We start from the raw sequence: 19328 nt of genomic DNA on the forward strand, positions 1-19328 counted from the left end.
AGGTGCCACAAGTCCTCCTTTTCTTTTTGTGAATACAGACTAACACGGCTGTTACTCTGAAACCTTTCATAATTCAAGTGTGTTCAGTTCACAAGGGTTGAGATCCCTTCTTCTTAGAACAATTGTAATATACTAACCCCTAATCCTAAATTTGTTTTTCCACAAAAATGTTCTCAGAGCTTGATCCCAGGGATTTTCCTAGAACTGGGATATATATATATATACCTTAAGACTGGACAACTTCTCAAAAATAAAGAGCAGATCTTATACTTGAGGTGCAGAGTTCTGCGGAGAAATTCAGGCCAAAATTTTCAAATGTAAGGGCTACAGTTAGGTTCTTATATCCCTATTTAGGTATCTAAATAAGTGGCCTGGTTTTTCAGAAGTGCTGAGCAGTCACCACTCCTACTGATTTTGCTGCCAATGGTGTGTGTTCAGCACTTGTGAAAAAAAGCTCATTTGCTTATTTAGGTGCCTAAATATGGATTTAGGTGCCTAATTTTAGGCATTCAAACTTAGTAATTTTGGTTCAGAATGTCCAAGGCTGGATGTGCTTACAAATGTGGGGATTTTTTATCATTAGCTAACTTTTCATTCTTTGTTTACTTGTTGAGTTAGAACACTTGGATTTACTCTGAAAAACAAAATGTATCTTTGCTGTTCTCTGAATCTGTCCATTTTTGAAAACACTGAGAGAAATTAGATATTTCCATGCAAAGTACATCATTAGGATGCTACACTTGAAAGGTGCTTTATAAACAATATTTTATAATATGAAGCGTTCTAGAGTCAGCAGAGAACACTGCATAGGAATGACATTTTGGGCTAGTAAATACATGCTTCAATGTAGCTGTACACTACCTGGGTGTAATTTGTAAAGTCAAAATGTCTGAGAATTTACCAGCTGGACAGTAATAGACTGCGATACCCAGTGACAATTAAACCTGATGATATTCTGAACAACAAGAGCCCTTGACCATGCTTGTAGCTGTTTCTGTCACTTCACGCCGTCTCTACAGACATAACAGGCTTCAGAATAATGCACAGACCATTGTGGAATCTTATTATAGAGAGGCTTTATAGAGAGACTGTTTCCAAGCAAGTATGGAAGGCCCAATATGCAGCAGAACCACCGTGCTTCCATTGTGTGACTTAAGATTGAAAAATACTGTGTCATTTAGATGATGAGATTTTGTTGCAGAGTTGGCTTCCAAGCCCCCAGCGCTTCAGAGCAATAGGAAATAAAAGCATAATAAAAATGAAGGAACTCTCGGAATACAAACCAATCAGATTTCTGCAAAGCATGTTTACACTCTCCACTCTATTTAATAAGGTAATGGTACAAGAAATCAAATAGAAAAGTAGAGTCCTTAATAGTTTGGATTCCCCCCATGCACACTTAGGAAGTGGTTTTAGAGCAGAAACTGGTCTTAGAGAACCAAACATCACATTTGGATCAATATAATTAAAACAGACAAGAGCTGTGCCACGTTTTGGGGAAGGGGGGAAACCGGGAGAGTAACTCCATCAGAGTTAAAGCCCCACTAAAGCCTTTGAGAGTAAAGTAAAGGTGAAATGAATGACATTTCCACAAGCTTCTACAGTGCACTTACAACCCAAATTTTCCCATGCTAGGCTGCATTCTCTCTCTCTCTCTCTCTTTCTCTCTCTCTCAACTTCTATATCCCTTGCAGTCAGAAATGGCTGTAAGCTCCTGTTTATTCCCTGATCTCATTTGAGTTGTTTTCTGATAAATTTAAAAAGAATAAAATCAGCTTGACTGGATTTAACTTAAGCTCATTTGAACTGAAACATTCAACTGGGATGAAATAATGGCACAGCAGTAAAGCTGTATGGTTGGTTTGTTTGTCTCCGTTCCCCCCCCCCCCCCTGCAAACAACCAGTTTGAAAAGAGACATGGGAAGCATAAAGTGATCTCTAAGAAATGAAGAGGAGTGCTTGATTGAGGGCAGGTATTCAGATCAGCTAGGGAGATTCCCCTGAAATAATCCTTAAGGAAACAGATGCGTCTGACTCCAACACTGTCAATCCTCTCATTTGTGGACATATCTGTAAGGCTTTGAAAAGCTGGACAGATGCTCTTCTAAAAATAAATAAATAAAATGCCCATGATTTTGCTGGTAAGTCCTCCTTAATTCATATACCAGTTAAAATATGTTAGGTTTGTCAGCTGCACTAAACATGTTTGATCTCTGTCCTCCCCTCCTATGTTTGCCTAATGTAAATAGCTGTTGTTCTAGTTTCCCAGCTCATTTGCTTTAATTTCCTTGATCGTTTGTACTGATTTTGGTAGAAATGGATGGTTAGAGACGCAAGTGGCATTTTCATCTATGCAGATGCATTGAAAACTCATCTGGGGCTCTAGCTGAGATGAGTTGGCCAAGTTTATTTTCTACTGGACAATATCAAATTTACGTATAACCCACAATAACCAAACCAGCAAGTTGTGGAGGTTTATGGGGGCTGGTTAGTTGCTAGGTTGTTGTGGGGTTTTTTTGTTTTGGTTTTTTTTTTGGCGGGTTGGGAGTTGGATTTTTTTTTTTTATTTTATTTAAGGCTCAGCAAAATCATGGAGCTAGATTTTTCCACCCTTTACTTACACTAAATAATAATTTACTTCACAGTAGTCCCCTTAATGGGAGACTAAACAATGTGGCTTATATCCTAGTGAGTATGTCTCACCTATGACACAGCAAAGAACAATGCCAGAACACAGGAGGAAAGGGATTGCTTGTACTGCATATTACTATTTAACATTCACACTGTGATAGTACCTAAAGGCCTCAACCACATGGGCCCCACTGTTCTAGGCACTGTGCAGACATATCGTAAATGATAGGCCCTTCCCCAAAGACCCTACAGTTGAAAGTTGAGATATAACACATGGATGGGAACAAATAGGCATGGGTGGGCAAGGAGAGACATGGTAACAAATAAAGAGAACAGGATGTGTGTAATGCTTCAGCAGGATGACCAGACAATGTAAAATATCTGGACAGGGGGTGAGGGGTAATAGGAGCCTATATAAGAAAAAGACCCAAAAATCGGGACTGTCCCTATAAAATCAGGACATCTGGTCACCCTATGCTTCAGCAGCCAATAGGATTAATAGCCTGGCCATTGCATTATGGCAAAGGTGAGTTTTCAGGAGGGACTGGGCTGTGGATCAAATAGAGATACAATTGTTTTGATGTAAATGTTTGTTCTGCTTTTCAGTTTATCTAATATTTCCATTCTGTCTCAAGCTTCTGCTCTGTCAATCACCAGCTGAAAAGCAGCTAAACCCAGTGTTCCCAATCAAATGCAAGCACCCCAGACCTCTTCTCTTCCTTGTCATCTTTGATGTGTGCAGGAGCAGAAGCATATGAGCTGGAAGCAGATTGCAAGCAACAACCCTAGAGACCAAAATTGCAGAGCCATTCTTAACCTGTGTTTCTCTATTGCCCATACTTATCTACACTACACATGAGAGCCAAAAGCTCCCTCAAGCCTCATTGTGAGTCATTTAGAATTCTAATTGGGATTAAAAAACTCTTGAAATCTGAGTGGGTGGCTCAGTGCATTACAGTTGATGGATGTTACCCTGAGCTACCAACCCTGCAGACCAATACCAGACCCCACTATGTTTTTATTAAAGAGCTGCACCATTTTTTTGTTCCAAAAAGTGGATTTGCACCCTGCTTCAGCTAATTAGCAACTAGCTCATGCACAACAGTGCTGGGTAATGGCAGTTTTACTGAAAGGCTGATTTCATTTTGATGGTTTTTTTTTTCTACTCTTAATTTGTGTTTTAATATGAGGGGTTCTATTCATCATTTGCTTTCTCTGCGTATTTTGTGTGTATGTCTCTCTCATACATAATTTTCTCTCCAAAGATTCCTAAAATCTTGTTTCATGACCAGCATGTAATTGCACATGGAATGGATTAACTCCACAAGGCTTTATTTTGCAGGACCACGCTTTCATTTTTCTCACAAAGCAACATTATTGGTTCCTCTGCCCTTGTCATCCATTTCCCATCAGACTACCCTCTTCCTGTTCCACCAGCCCACAACCAGGAGGACAGTAATGGAAGAGGGTCCATTGGAACAATAAAGAGCCAGAGGAATTGTACTGATGGAACAGAAATGGGATGACATCACTGTCTGATGGATTTTACTGTGGGAGCTGCATAGGGATCACAATATATCAAGCAGATGATAAATGAAGCACATAAGTCAAAGCAGTATTGCTGAATGCTGTTATACACTATTTCTAAAGGAGACCAGAATTTAGCAGTCTAGATTGCAGAGAATAGAGGCCTTTAGCTCAGCTCAGCTGAGCAACTAATTCTCAGTTTGGCCTTTCTTTTGCATACATTTTTTTTAGCCTCCTGGGCCATGTGAACTCTAACTGTAAACTGTTTCACCCTGGCAGCTCCAAAATCAAGAATCATCAGCAGTCTGGGGGCGTGAGGCATGGGGGGTGGGGAGGGGGGAAGAGAGAGAGTGACGTCCTTGGCTCTGAATTCATTTGCTCTGTGAGTGTAAATTGGACTCCTAATGTTATTTCTGTGCATTATTTTAGATTTAATGCTGCACAGAGATAAATTAAGCAGGTGGCTATGGCACCCAGAAAACAGCTTCTATCAGACAGCCTTCCAATGAGCAAAAAATCAAATCCCCTTGGAGGTTATTTTTCATTCATTTGTTTCTAGTTAAATATAGATGCTCTTGGATAATTATCAGCCTTGAAAGCAACCCATAACTGTTGTGGATTATTTCCCTTGCATTCCTATAAAACGCCCTGTGAAAATGAATCTGATGGTTATCAATACGGCTTCTTTTAACTCACTCACCATCAATGCTGGATCACTCCCCACATCCCTGGCCCTTATTCTCAACTGGAATGTATCAGCATAGTTCCACTGAAGACAATGAAGCCACATCTATGTACACCAGCTAAGCATCAGGCCCATCTGACTCAGAGAGTCAATTATGATGAAATTCCAGATTTTAGAGTACCCCTTCCCCTGCCCTAACAAGGAAACTCCCCTTTAGAAAATAACCCTGCATGTTCTCTGGGGAAAGGGGGACCAAACCAATGCATTTGAATAATTAAATGGTTTACTCTGTTTTATTTGCACTTGTAAAATGTGGTTTAAAATACCTGCTGAGTAGCTGCAAAATTTAAAAAAAAGATGACTGCCCAGGAATGTTTGGCCCTTGCATTGTACATTCTATAAACATTGCCTTGTGACTATGAGACTGGACTGGGGCTCAGGAGGTCTCTGCCACAGCTTCCCTCTGTGACCTTAGGCAAATCACTTAAACTTGCTGTGCCTTTGTTTCCCATCTAAATGGAGATGAGGATGCTTTTTCTCCCACCCTTTGGCTGTCTTGTCTGTATTGGATTATGAGCTTTCCAGGGCGGGGGCTTGCTCTCTCTCACTAGGTGCATGCACAGTGCCTAGTGCCCTAGCCCCATCTCAGATGAAACCTCAGCACGGCTATAAAACAAACAAATAACACTCTTGTGAGATGGATAACTATATATCCATTATATAGACAGATGCACATAGGCTGTGTCTACACTTATGGTGGCATGTAGAGTACATATGCCGCCTAGCACGGGTATAAATAACAGTGTAGACAGTGAGGCATTGGTTAGGCGACTAAAGACACACCTGTACCCTGTGGCTGTGTGCCCTACGCAGCTCTGGACATGACCAACCAGTGCATCCCATGTCTACACTGCTATTTTTAGCAGTGTAGTGTCCCATTGCTTTTTCCACCTCGGTGAAAGACTTCAGCTGTGGGAAAAATCTCTGGCGGGGAAGGCAGTGGAGAAAAGCACCGGCAGCTCCCCGCTGCCACAGACTTTCCCCACTGCCTCCCCCTGCCAGAGACTTTCACTTCCATGTGTAGCTACACGCCAGTGTGGACGCAGCCGGTTTACGCTGCAGCCTGTAGCTACATGTATTCTACACTCTGCTGCCAGCATAGACAAGGCTGTAGGCAGAGAGAGTAGCTTGAAGTCATGAAGTGAGCTGCTATTGGAGTTGGGAATAATTATGTAATTATAAGTCTCATCATCATCATTTTAGGCTAGACTGACCTCTCACCCACTGCAGTGCCCTGGGAGGTGTTCCTCTGAGGCATAATTCCTCCATTTGCTCCTCTATAGTGCTGTGTGTGGGAAATAATCTGCTACAGCCCGTTTAAAGAGCACAGCATGCTCCTTCCCCTCCGCCATCTCCCCCAACCCCTCCATTTCTTCACACTGCAGAGAAAAATAAATCACTTTTACCCAAGCAGCCGGAAGAAAGGTGAACCATTTTTCTTTATTCCACTTTTCTGTTTCTAACATATTTAATTAAGCTTAATTTTTATCAAGCCACATTCGTATTTACTCAAATGTGTTCTCGACTCTAACCGTCTTCAAGGTAACGGTGAGTGTAACCGGTGGCAGCCAATGTAATTAGTGCTATCAACACTGATCAGTGTTCTGAGTTTATGACGTTTATTGTAACCCCCCGCTGTTGCTCACGTGTGATGATGGGGCTCAGATCCCTGAACCCTCCTCCCAATGCTGCTGCTTCTGGTTTCGGCAGCACACAGAAGGGTTTATATGGTTTTGTTCTCCTCTCTCCAGAGAATGTCTGCTTCAGGACTAAGAAGAATAACTTATGAGCTAGCATGACAAAGTTTTCTATTTGCTGTAGTATTTTTGTGACATAAATCCTGAGCTCAGGTTCAGACTTGCAGCAATACAAAGCAGGATTTTGATACTCTGGCAGGCAGCCGTAGTGGTAAATCATGGCCTCCTTCCCTCCCCATGTTCTGCAGAGTAGAATCTGTTGTCATAGTTAGTAGAATTTATCTGTACAGCCATCTAAATTCTGGGGAAATTGGTTTAAAATTAATTGGACGTAGTTCAGAGTCTTGTTTTGGGGTGAAAGTTGTTCTTTACTGTTCTGTGTTTTCCCGTGACAGATTAGATTATTGGGCTCAGTGAGAAAAGGAGACAGCCAGCTGTGACCACATCAGTGCATTCAAGTACGGATGAAAACAAGCATTTGTTGTGACTGGGGAGAAGGGCGCAGCAAGGCTGCCTCTGCTTCCTGTGAAGCATAATGGGTGCCTGTCCAACTAGTACTGTGCACTTGATGAGACTAATGAAGAAACCAAATTACTGTTTTAACAATTTTTATCAGGTCCACTTAAAAGATTTTTAGACTCAAGCTTACTTCTTTCCTGCTTGACCTAATTATGACTGTGCATGTTGAATCATTACCTATATTAAGAGCCTTCACTTGCCCTACTTCCTTGACTGATTTCTAGTGTATTGGGTCACTGTTTCAGAGGGTGTTTTTGTTTTTTTATTTTTTTATAATCAACTCTCAGGATTCTTTTTTCCCTCTTGAATAAGCTGCTTCAGAACAAAGTCTCATTCGTCACCATTTTTCTTAACGCTTTCTTCCTGCCTTCTGAACCATGAGCAGTTTTGACAAAATATCATGAAAAAATTCTTTCCTGGACAAATTTCCATCACAGATTAAGAACCAAAAACCTTTTGCATTATTACAAGCAATTGAAACAACGAGGAGTCCTTGTGACACCTTAGAGAATAACAAATTTATTTGGGACCAAATACATTTTTTAGTCTCTAAGGTGCCACAAGGACTCCTCGTTGTTCTTGCTGATACAGACTAACATGGCTACCACTCTGAAACCTGTCACAAGCAATAGAGTTCTCTGGTGAAACTTGCCTATGGCTTTTTGTTTGTTTAGTTAAGTTTGGACAACCAATACAAGATGTAGTAACAGCTTTCAAGGCTAATGAGGCTGACCCCTGAGTCAAAGTTAAGCAAGACATGGTAAGAAAAACAAATCTATATAAGAAAAATAAATAAAGTTGGCCAGAGATTTACCTGAGGTATAGAATATTTTAAGTAATAGAGCTATTCTCCATGAAGCTTTTTTCCCCCCATATAAAACGGATCATAGTACAACTGGGAAAACATGACAAAATCAGAAAGCTTTAAAGATGTCAGGAAACATTTTTCAGGCTGAAAATTATACTCTATGTAATGCAACCAGCAGAGAGGGGGTATAAAGCAAAAGCAATGAAAGCTTGCAGGAATCAATAAGGTACCATGCTAAGGGAGACAGAACACAAAGGAAGAGGAGCTTTGATGGGCTAAACAGTGATGCACTCCTGTACAAAGCAATCCATTATGTTCTTGAAAGTGTACCTTTTGTTTCCGTCATTACACAAATTCCCCCAAAATAGTTCATTAACAGTACAGCGTGTAGCACACACTATCTTTTAGCGGTTCTCAAACTATGGTAGATGTATCAGTTGTGGTAGATTAGTTGATTTAAATAATATCAGAATAGAATCCTTTATAACTGCACTGATTACAATTATGAAGGTGGCAGTTTCAGTACTTTTGAGTTTTATATGTAGTATTCTAGATGTGAGAATGGCTTTCTGTGAAACATATATTTTTAACATACATTCAGTAGGGTGCTGGTAGCTTATATTTGAAATATGTTTGATGTATACTCAGGCTTTTGTCAAGCATCCCTTAAAACACTGATTTTTTTTTTTTGCAACGTCCACGGGTTTTTTATTAACACAGATAAATTTTATTTCTTGGGCAGTTAAACCATTCCACAGCAAACTCTACTTTAATTGTAAGGGCATATTGTCCACAGGCACATAGTTTCCACTAAAATTAATTGAAGCTTTGTGTGCAAATGAAAGTGAGAATCAATAGATCTTTGTCACCTTGCAAATTTCTGTTGAATTTAGTAAATTGTCATTCAAAGGGTAAACTTTTCAAATGTTTCATTCAGATCTGATGTATACTTCAGTCATTATGATGTAAAATAAATGCATTTCGCTGACTACTAACATGTGAGTTTCAACACAATGTGATTGGAAATGATTGCATTGTGAAACCCTGACAAAATGTGGTATACAATGGAAGCACTGACGGAACTGTCATTGCAGTTGTTGGTGTAATCTCTGCTGTGCAGGAAATTTACAACTATATTTCCAAAGCACTGCCTTGGAATTACAGGGACAGATCCTAAGCTGGTGCAGTTGACTTCAGTGGAGTTACACTGGTACACATCAGTTGAGGGTCTAGCCCATAGAGCTATTAAGGACCTAATATTGCACCACTGAATTCAGTGCGTGCTTTGCCATTGGCTTCAAAGACCACAAGCTCAGCTCCTTTGGGCTCTTAGTCATATGGCTAAATTCCCATGTTTGGGGGCCTTTCAAAATGTACCGCATGGCATCTGTTACTTTGATTTGAATTAGAGGTTGTTCACAGTGATATATCAGATTACATCTTTGGACCTGCTTCTGGACCACCTATCATTGCAGCTTGTGCTTTGGATATTATTGACTTCTTTTGGTCAGGCTGAAGGCTTCCTACATATTTCCTGATGATACTAGAGTGTCACTTCTGGATGGTGGTTTTCCTTGGAAAGCAAATAAACTACAAGAAAATACCCTGTAGGGAATGATTCTGGACTAGTTCTTGGAAGATGGACTAGATTAGGGTTCTGAGCCCAGGAGTCATACCCCGCTTGCCCTTCCCCTACTGCAAGGATTTTGAGCATTACATCTTTTGTAACTTGGTCAGTGAGATCACCAAGAGTTCAGATGGTGTTATCTCTTGAGATCTTAATTTCATTTAGCTTTAGTACTACAATACTAGTGAATCCATTGAACTGACATCTTCCATCAGGTGTATTTTATCTGCATTATGTTTGTAGGCATCATGTTATTGCCTTTGTAGAAAGACTCCTTGGAGTATACCTCTTTGTCATGTAAACGGCATATGCTTTATTCGAACACCAGTTGCTAATCACAATACAAATGCCAGTCAGCATTCAGTTATTACCATTGTCTCAGAAAAGCAGGAAGATGATATCCTCTGAGTTTACAAATCAGAAAACATATACACAATATCTTATAAAAGCATAGAATAAGTGAGTGATTATTGGTCAACACCCAGGACATGCGTCTCAGAATGTACTTGGTAAAAAGAGAGTTTCAGAAAATTGCAACTAACCTTGAGAAAACCATACAAAAGGGTTCTATTCTTTAAAGAAGATGACCAGTTTTTCCTTGTGTAAAAGTAGCATAAATGACATTTATTCTCTTCTGATATCTAGTCTGTATTTCCACTGGCTTCAGACTCATGCTCAGGACTTTAGCACTTGTTTTATCCAATAGAAGGAGACAGCCTTTCAGAAGATGTGCCCTCATTTACGTAAAGTTGCAAGAGTAGAATTACATGCCTATGGTGGTAATAGATACTCCTTCAGTGGCAAGTGCTTATTTAGGCAATGAAAAGTGCTATTAGATGTTTTACAAGTTCTATAGAAGATCCACCAAGACAGAGCTTGAGACATACTGATTGTGCCCATCTGGCCAAGATAGTTCTGGTTTATGGATCTGCTGAAGCTCTCAGTTCACCCTCCCAAGAACATCCCCACATTACCAGACCTTCTAACACAGCACAGGGCAGATTCAAGCACCTCAGTCTGCAACTCAGGGCTTGGTATTTGGATGGACATCAGAAATAGAGCACTCATGTTCTAAAAGGGTGCAATCCATCCTTAACCAAAGCAGAAAAGCTTCTACAAGAAGCTGTTACTCAGCAAAATGGAAGTGTTTCTCCTCTTGGACACACCAATGAAACTCAGTTCCAGAATCAGCTGGGATCCCTACTATCTTAGAATCTTTACTTACCCTTAAGTCTTCAGGTCTTGCACTCAGTTCTCTGTGAGTGCATCTAGCAGTGATCAGTGCTTTCCATCCTCCGATGGATAACCGTACTGTATTCACTCATCCTGTCACAACGAGATTTCTGAATGGGATTCTCAGATCCTTTCCACCATTGGTGAAGTTCATGCCTTAGTGTAACCTTAATTTTGTTTTATCATCTCTCACACCCCACCCCACCTTGGAACCTCTAGCTACATACTCTATGGCGCATCTGTCCATGAGGGTGGCTTTTCTAGTACCCATAACGTCAGCCCAGAAGAATCAACAAGCTGGGAGTGCTCATGATGGACCCATCATATATTGCATTCTATAAAGAAAAGGTCTTGTTATGACCCCACCCTAGCTTCGTTCCTAAAGTAGTTTCCAAGAGTCAGTTAATTCACTTACCAGTATGTTTTCCAAAACCCCATGCCTCAAATGAAGAGAGATGACTCCATTCTCTGAACATCCAAAGGGCTTTGCTGTATGTCTGCAAAGAACAAAGTCTGTTAGAAAAACATAAACTATTTGTTTCCCTAGCAAAGTGATGAAGCGGTCAAGTTATATTAATGCAGACAGTTTCAAAATGGATTTTGGGTTGTATTTTCTAGCTCATATTCCCCCTCAGAAGGGGGGGTGAGAGCTCATTCCACTAGAGGGCAAGCTACTTCGGCTGCATCTCTGAGAGATGTTCCCCTTCTAGAGATATGTAGGGCAGTTACTTGGAGTTCTGTGAATACCTTCGTGAGACATTATGCTCTGGTCCAGTCGTCAGCTGCAGATACAGCAGTGGGGACAGCAGTACTACAATCAGCTATCACTTCTGCGTCCTCACACCCACCCCCCATTTGACTACTGCTTGTTAATCTCCCACAAGTGGCATACACATAGGCATCAACACTCAAAGAAGAAATGGAGGTTTCTTATCTGTAACTGGAAATTCTTTCAGATGTATGGTCCCTATCTCTATTCTACTACCCACTGTGACGGGGCAAGGCCAGATGGCTATAGAAAAGTAGTGGGAGATAGATATATTAGCTCCAGGCTAAACAAATCCCTGGTACCAGGTTAAGTGAAATGGAAGCTGCTCCAGGTCAATTAAGACACCTGGGGCCAATTAAGAACTTTCCAGAAGGCAGGGAGAAGGCTAGGTTGATTGGGACACCTGAAGCCAATCAGGGGCTGGCTGAAACTAGTTAAAAGCCTCCCAGTTAGGTGGGTGTGCATGTCAGGAGCTGTGGGAGGAAGTTGTGCTGTTGGAGAGGCTGAGTAGTACACACCATATCAGGCACAAGGAAGGAGGCCCTGAGGTAAGGGTGAAGTGGAGCTTGAGGAAGTGAGGGCTGCTGGGTGGGAGGAAGTAGCCCAGGGAATTGTACATGTCATGTTTCTAGAAGGTCAGCTACTATAGCTGATACTATTAGGGTTCCTGGGCTGGAGCCCGGAGTAGAGGGTGGGCCCGGGCTCCCCCCACCACCTTTGCCCCCTGATTAATCACTGAGACTGGGAGACAACAGAGACTGTGCAAGGAAGGATAACTTCTCCTCACCTCCCTCACTGGCCTATGATGAAAATGGCTCAGTAGACTGTGACCCTTGTCTCGAGAGAAAGAAGGGTTATGGGGGGGGGTCACAGTGAGCCTCTGAGGCTAGCAAAATCCACCAGGAAACATGGGACCCACAGAGGCAAGGACAGAGCTTTGTCACACCACCTTCTGTCCCCGCTGCTGCAGATTATTTGAACTGCAATAAGAATGGGAACTGGAGAGGTGTTGGCGCACACCACCTTTTGTGCCCTTGCTTCAGATAATGAGGAGAGCTATGGTGCATTTGTGGGCCAATGGACACTGTCTATAAAATATTCCAGACTCAGGTGCATAGTGGGCATGCGTATCCCATGTGTGGAATACAGATAGGGATTGTGCATTTCAAAGAACTTCCAATTACACGTAAGTAACCTCCATTTATCAAAATGAAAGAGCAAAGATGGTAATAAATTCAGATGCGTATAAGCTGGTATCAGTCAAGCTTTAGCAAAGGTGAAACAGCTCTGACCACCCAGGATTTCTACCTGAATCCAAACTTAAGTTTACGTTCCCTTGACTTTCCTATTTTTTTTCTGACTAACTCTATGCATTGTTTGCCAAAATAGGAAGAGGATGATGGTTGAGTTCTTCACTCACCTGCACAGAGGTTGAGATTTTGTGTGAAAATAGCTTTTGTTTTGCTCTTCACTTAGGCTCCAATCCTGCAAACGCTGGTGCATGTGCTCAACTTAATGGGCATGTGAGTAGTCCTACAGATCTCAGTGGGCGTATTCACGCATGTTCATAATGGTTTGCAGGATCAGGGCCATAGTGAGATAGAACTTGAAATGGGCATGAGTAGTGAACTGTCCTCTTGCAGCACTGGTAGTTCCTTTACATTGTGTTTTAGCCATTTTTGTGCGGCTGCTTGTGACAGTTTGCATTATTAGTGCCTTTGCTGTTCATGGTCTCTGTATAAACCGACAACTTTGATTTCTAGTGACATCAATCAGCACCTCTCAGTCATGCTAGCAGAACAATTTTAAAATAATTTACTTTAAAATCCAAGATTAATGATCTTTTCCATTTGCTGTCATTCATGTCTCTGCTCAGCAGTGTTGTTAAGCAGTTCATTTCTTGTTGTTGCAGTGATCACTGATGGGGCTCTGGATAAGACAGCTCTTACAGACGATGTGGGAAGTGAGGAGGATCTGTATGAGGACTTTCGGAGTTCCAGTCACCGCTACGGCCATCCTGGAGGAGGAGGAGAACAACTTGCCATCAATGAGGTATTGCAACTGTAGGTCTGTGAAGAAGCAGAAAGGAGGCTGCTTTTGGTTTTTGGTAGTGAGGCATCACCGTTGCAATAGGGTCCTGGTTAAATGGGTACAGCTTCAGTATTCACTTTCTGCGGTCACCATTTTAATTCCATTATCATCCCAAACTCACATTTGGGTTTTCCATATAGCTGCTGCCTCCAGCATCGAAGGAATGCTGATGTGATATAAAATGGAACTGCAGCTCCCTAAACTGCAGGTAACTTCAGTTAGGAGTTCCTCTCTTCTCGTGTGTTTTTAGGCAGAAAGGGAACATACAGACATGAGTGAGCAGCACAGCTGGAATACTTTCCGGGGTGGTGTGATCTGAAGTGTGGTAAGCATTTTTACTTAGTGGGGCTAGAGTGATGATTTTGAAGTCCTTGAAAGGATTGTTCTGAACACATGTTCAAACCTTTCACCTTGAATGCAAGCGTATGTCCAAACAAGTAGCACATTAGTGAAGGGGATGCTTTTAGCAAAGGGTTCTTATAATGCTGACATCAATTTAATTGCTTGTCTCAAATTAGAACGTGTTCCATAGTCTAACTGGGGTGATGAGTATTAGTCAACACACAGGATCTGTCTGGCTGCAAAAGTACAATGCCCTTGTCTAGTGCATTAAAATAGGTGTCGTGCTTTGCAGTATTACACAATATATAGAATGCTCTTTCCTTTGGGCGAATTAATAAACATTTCATTGGAGGAGCTGAGGACATGCTCCCTATGAACTATAACACAGACTGCTGTACTGAGTGTGCTATATGCTCTGCTACCTTTTTGTGACCTGCACAAGGTGGAGGGCCACCGATAAAAGATGTATTATACTTTCTCAGGGGTCAGCTATGGCTGGAATGGTGGTGGCTCCACCTTATGCCTGTGTCAGAGGCAGCCATAAAGCTTCTAGGAGCTGTATGAGGTACATACTTAGAAACAACAGGTACAACACCCTTTTAAAACAGTACAGCATATACTCCTTCCAGTACCAGTCTCCCTGTACTATTGGGAAAGTGGAAGCCTTAGAGCTGCTCTAACTTCCACTCTGTTTCCCACACCCCCCTGTGCATCATAGGGAGCAGAGAATAATTGGAATACAGCATGCTCCAGCTACACTGCTACAATGGGGGTAGGAGCAGGCCCATCACGGGGTCTCTGTGGTAGCTCTATACCGGTGAGGAGGCTTCTAATGAAAGCGGCTTACCAGCACTGTTTCCACCCACTTTACAGCCTCTTCATGTCACCACAGCAGCATAGAACTAAGAATTCATCCCATTACTGGTTTTCCCCTTATTATCGGCAAGTAATCATAAAGAATCTAGAAGAACACCAAGGCATCTACTGCTGTGATACAGATGGGAAAACTGGTAGGATAAAACAAGATTTGCCACAAAACTACTCTCTTGCTCAGTTTCCTGTGCTGTTACATCCACTTCACTTTGTAATGAAAGGGAATTGGAAGTGACATGATACATATGACAGCACTAAGAATGCATTCACCCACATTTAGCTGGTACTTGAGGTGTATTTGGCCAGTAGCCTCTGATATGTTTAGCAGCACAGGAAATGTATTCCACAACATATATTGGATACATTTCGAACTATATAAGGTGTTTACTGCATTTTCTGATTTTTCAAGTGCTTGAGTATGCAACCTAAATAACATTCTTTTAACATAGTTTTTGTAGGTAACTTCCTAGTTCTTGTGATGGGAGGGAGGTTAAAGGAAAAGGATAAAATATAATATTGTAGGGATTACAGATATCCTTAAAGAAGTCTTTATACCTTGTGATAAATTCTGAAAAATATTTTGTTTCACTTGGAAATGGTTCTGTTTCCATATCAGATATTCTCTGTATTTCATTTTCTTCATTCTTTATTACTGAGGACAAGAGATTTTTTTTTCTTTAGAGTTCATTGTCTTTGTTAACTGCTTATGTAACTTTGGATGAGTAAAGGATATTGATTTGTCCAGAGCAGTTGTAACTTGTGAAGGTCTTGAAGCATTTCTGGATCTGTTGGCATTTCAGATCCATAGACTTATCAGGTCAACCAGTCAACACTGATTATTTGTTTATTGACCTGTGCCCTGTAAGCTTGTGTATTGCAACTTGTTTTGTTGGCCCAATAACAGGTAGCACATTATTTACCTTGTCCACTGGTTCTGATGGATAATGATTCCATCATTTAGCATCAATTAGCATTAGCAAAGTGCCTTTCTGCATGATGGACTTCTGGAATGGCACACTATGATGGAATACTAATTTCTAATGCAGGAATTTTAAATGAACAAATACCTGAAAATTTAGAATGGACATTTCTAACATAAACCTTCCCAGTTCCCAGCCATCTTGATGAACTTCAGTGGTGCATCAAAGCCCATAGCCTCTATAAAATAAAAATATTTCTAGGCAGGATCTTCTTGAAGGTTTTCAGTAATAGCCTTGGGGGAATTACAAGTGAAGAAGCTAAAATATAATCATTTAATAAACTTTTCCAAGCTGTGTTTTCCCTGCTTTATTGCATCTCCACTGGTATTTCATTGGTCTAGGGGAAGGAAACCATACCAATTTCCTTGCAGATATCCTCATTCTTAGCCATCTTTAAATAAACAGAGAAAGATTGAAATGTATTTTTAAACGTTTGGCAGACCAAATGTTCCTTATTTTTAACTTCAGTTTTTTTCAGTTTGGGATCAGTAGACAATGGTTGTGAAATGACAATGAAGCCTTTCATGGAAGTAGAATGACTTATTGACAAAGGGGCTTGCGGGATAGAAGAAAAGGGGGAAGGCTTACAGAGCCCACCTAGGAAGAACTGGTCGAGGATGTGTAGGAGCCAAGAAAGAAACCAATCAAAAAGTAATAATAGAGGATGGGTTTGAATTATATGAACCAATTCCTAAGAAAAGAAAAGGGGAAAAATATTTTCTTGGAGGCCCTGTCAAAGCTTTTTCATGAGCAGAGAGAATGTACTTAAAAGAGATTTTTGGTTGAGATTACATTTTTGTTTGGGGTAGTTCCAGGCAACAGATCCACACAGATCCAAAGTATGATCAGCTGAAAAATATGGTAAGGGGAAGCTGTATTACTAATGCTGTGTAGTTTTTCAGTCCTCCGATATGGAAACATAATAAATTGGACACTTGTAGCTATAAATTACATGAAATTGAAGCATATGTATTTAATTTAAGCACTGTAAAATTATTTAAAACTTTGACTGGTTTAGGCACAAAATCTACTTACTCACCCGTACCATGACGGTGACAATAGTGAAGAAAACAATAATACTTTATTTGCTCATCAAATAAAATTAATCAAACTGGGCAAGTAGACTTAGGCATGACTGATTTAGAACATATCAGATCTTAGACAAAGGGCTCATTCCCACTCTGTGCTGTGGGGAGCATGTTTCTGCATAAATTGGAAAATTCACTATTGTACCTGAGCATATCTTTGTTTACTAGATGATTTTTCCAAGATCAACAGCATTGATAGGTTGGGTACAGAGGAAGGAATCAAGCCTCTGGAAATGATCTTTGAAAGCAATGACTAAACTGGTCATTTTTTTCTATTTAGTTTTGTCAATGGACTTAATATATTTTTATGACAACCTGGCCCCATTAAAGTCAATGATAAATCTAATACGTATTACATTACAGTCAATCTGGGGAGAAGTATCTAGTGGGGTCTTGCAGGGAATCTATCCTAGGTCCAGTACTGTTCAATATTTTTATTAATGACTTGGATAATAGAGTAGAGTATGCTTGTAAAATTTGCATACAACACCAAGCTGGGAGGGGTTGCTAGCACTTTGGAGGACAACATTAGAATTCAAAACTACCTTGACAAATTGGAGAATTGGTCTGAAATCAACAAGATTTAATTCAATATAGACCTATGCTTCAGTTAAGAAGACTTCCGTTAAGAAGAAAAATATCAAATGCACAATTACAAAATGGAGAATAACTGGCTAGGCAGTAGTACTGCTGAAAAGGGGTTATAGTTTATTTTATAGTAACAGAAGTGTCATGTCTAAGAAATGGAAGGTAATTGTCCAGCACTACTCTGCATTGGTGAGGTCTCAGTTGGAACACTGTGTCCAATTCTGGGCATCACACTTTAAGAAAGATGTGGACAAATTGGAAAGAGTTCAGAGAAGAGCAACAAAGATGGAGGGGGAAAAAAAGGTTTAGAAAACCTGACCTATGAGGAAAGTTTAAAAAAACTGGGCATGTTTAGTCTTGTGGAAAGAAGACTGAGGAGGGACCTTCAAATATATTAAGGACCATTACAAAGAGGATGGTGATCAACTGTTCTGCATGTCCACTGAAGGTAGGATAGTAAGCTTAATCTGAAGCAAAGCAGATTTAAGTTAGATATTAGGAGAAACTTCTTAAGTGTAAGCATAGTTAAATTTTGGAATAGGCTTCCAATGGGACCCTGTGGAACCCCAGTCACTGGAGGTGTTTAAGAACAGGTTACACAGACACCTATCAGGGATGGTCTAGGTATTCTTGGTCCTGCCTCAGCGCCAGGGGCTGGACTAGATGACCTCTCCGGGTCCATTCCAGCCCTATATTTCTATGATTCTGTGATCATGCCATATAGTTTAGATTAGTGATTCTCAACCAGGGGTCCATGGCCCACTGTGGGGCCACAAACCGTTTCAGGGGGTCTGCCAAGCAGAGCCACTTCGACACCCAAGTCCAGGCACCCAGCTGCTGAAGCTTGGAGTCCCGAGCCCCAGCATCCTGCAGGGTGGAAGCCCTGTGATCCCTGTGAGGCGGCTAGAACCTGGCGCCCCATGGGGCTGAAGCCCCGAGTCCCAGCACCTTGCAGAGCTGAAGCTCTGAGCCCAGGTGTCCCGAGGCCGAGCAGAAGCTGCCCTGCAGCGCAGAAGCCTGGAGCCCCCCATCCCACGGGGCTCCCAAGCACCACCCCAGTCCTGTGGGGCAGAAGCCTCCCCACTCACAGCTGAAGCCCAAAGGCCTCCCCCCGGGCCATGGAGTTTTTATAGCATGTTGAGGGGCTTCCAAAAGAACTCCTAGTTTAAATCACCAGTTTTGCAATAGTTTGAAATATATTTTATTTGTTGTTTCATTGGCTTCAGTTGAAAAACACATTGATCAGTACATCCAGAAAATATATATAATGCTTCTAGTTAACAAAATAACTAATGCACAGAAAAGAGATTTCTTTCATGTTATGGGGTATGAATTATGTGCATCACTCTATAAAAGAGGTAAATACTAGGGCTGTCATGCGATTAAAAAAATGAATCGCAATTAATCGTGCGATTTAAACATAATTAATCGTACTGTTAAGCAATAATAGAATACCATTTATTTAAATATTTTTGGATGTTTTCTACGTTTTCAAATATATTGATTTCAATTACAACACAAAATACAAAATGTACAGTGCTCACTTTATAGTTATTTTTGGTTACAACTATTTGCACTGTAAAAAAACAAAAGAAATAGTATTTTTCAATTCACCTAATACAAGTACTGTAGTGCAATCTCTTTATCATGAAAGTTGAACTTACAAATGTAGAATTATGTACAGTAAATAAGTGCATTCAAAAATAAAGCAATGTAAAACTTTAGAGCCTGCAAGTCCACTCAGTCCTACTGCTTGTTCAGCCAATCACTCAAACAAATTTGTTTACATTTGCAGGAAATAATGCTGACC

At 40.9% G+C, this 19328-nt stretch overlaps 1 protein-coding gene across 1 annotated transcript in view; it reads left to right on the plus strand.

The window, feature by feature from the left end:
• Window positions 1-19328, plus strand: part of ARHGEF4 (Rho guanine nucleotide exchange factor 4) — a 331988-nt gene that overhangs the window by 245791 nt on the left and 66869 nt on the right. Inside the window, 1 exon segment of the mRNA XM_073360097.1 lies at window positions 13469-13608. Within this exon segment, the coding sequence (XP_073216198.1) occupies window positions 13469-13608 (140 nt within the window).

Source organism: Lepidochelys kempii, chromosome 9 (assembly GCF_965140265.1).
Source record: "Lepidochelys kempii isolate rLepKem1 chromosome 9, rLepKem1.hap2, whole genome shotgun sequence".
Classification (NCBI taxonomy): Eukaryota; Metazoa; Chordata; order Testudines; family Cheloniidae; genus Lepidochelys; species Lepidochelys kempii.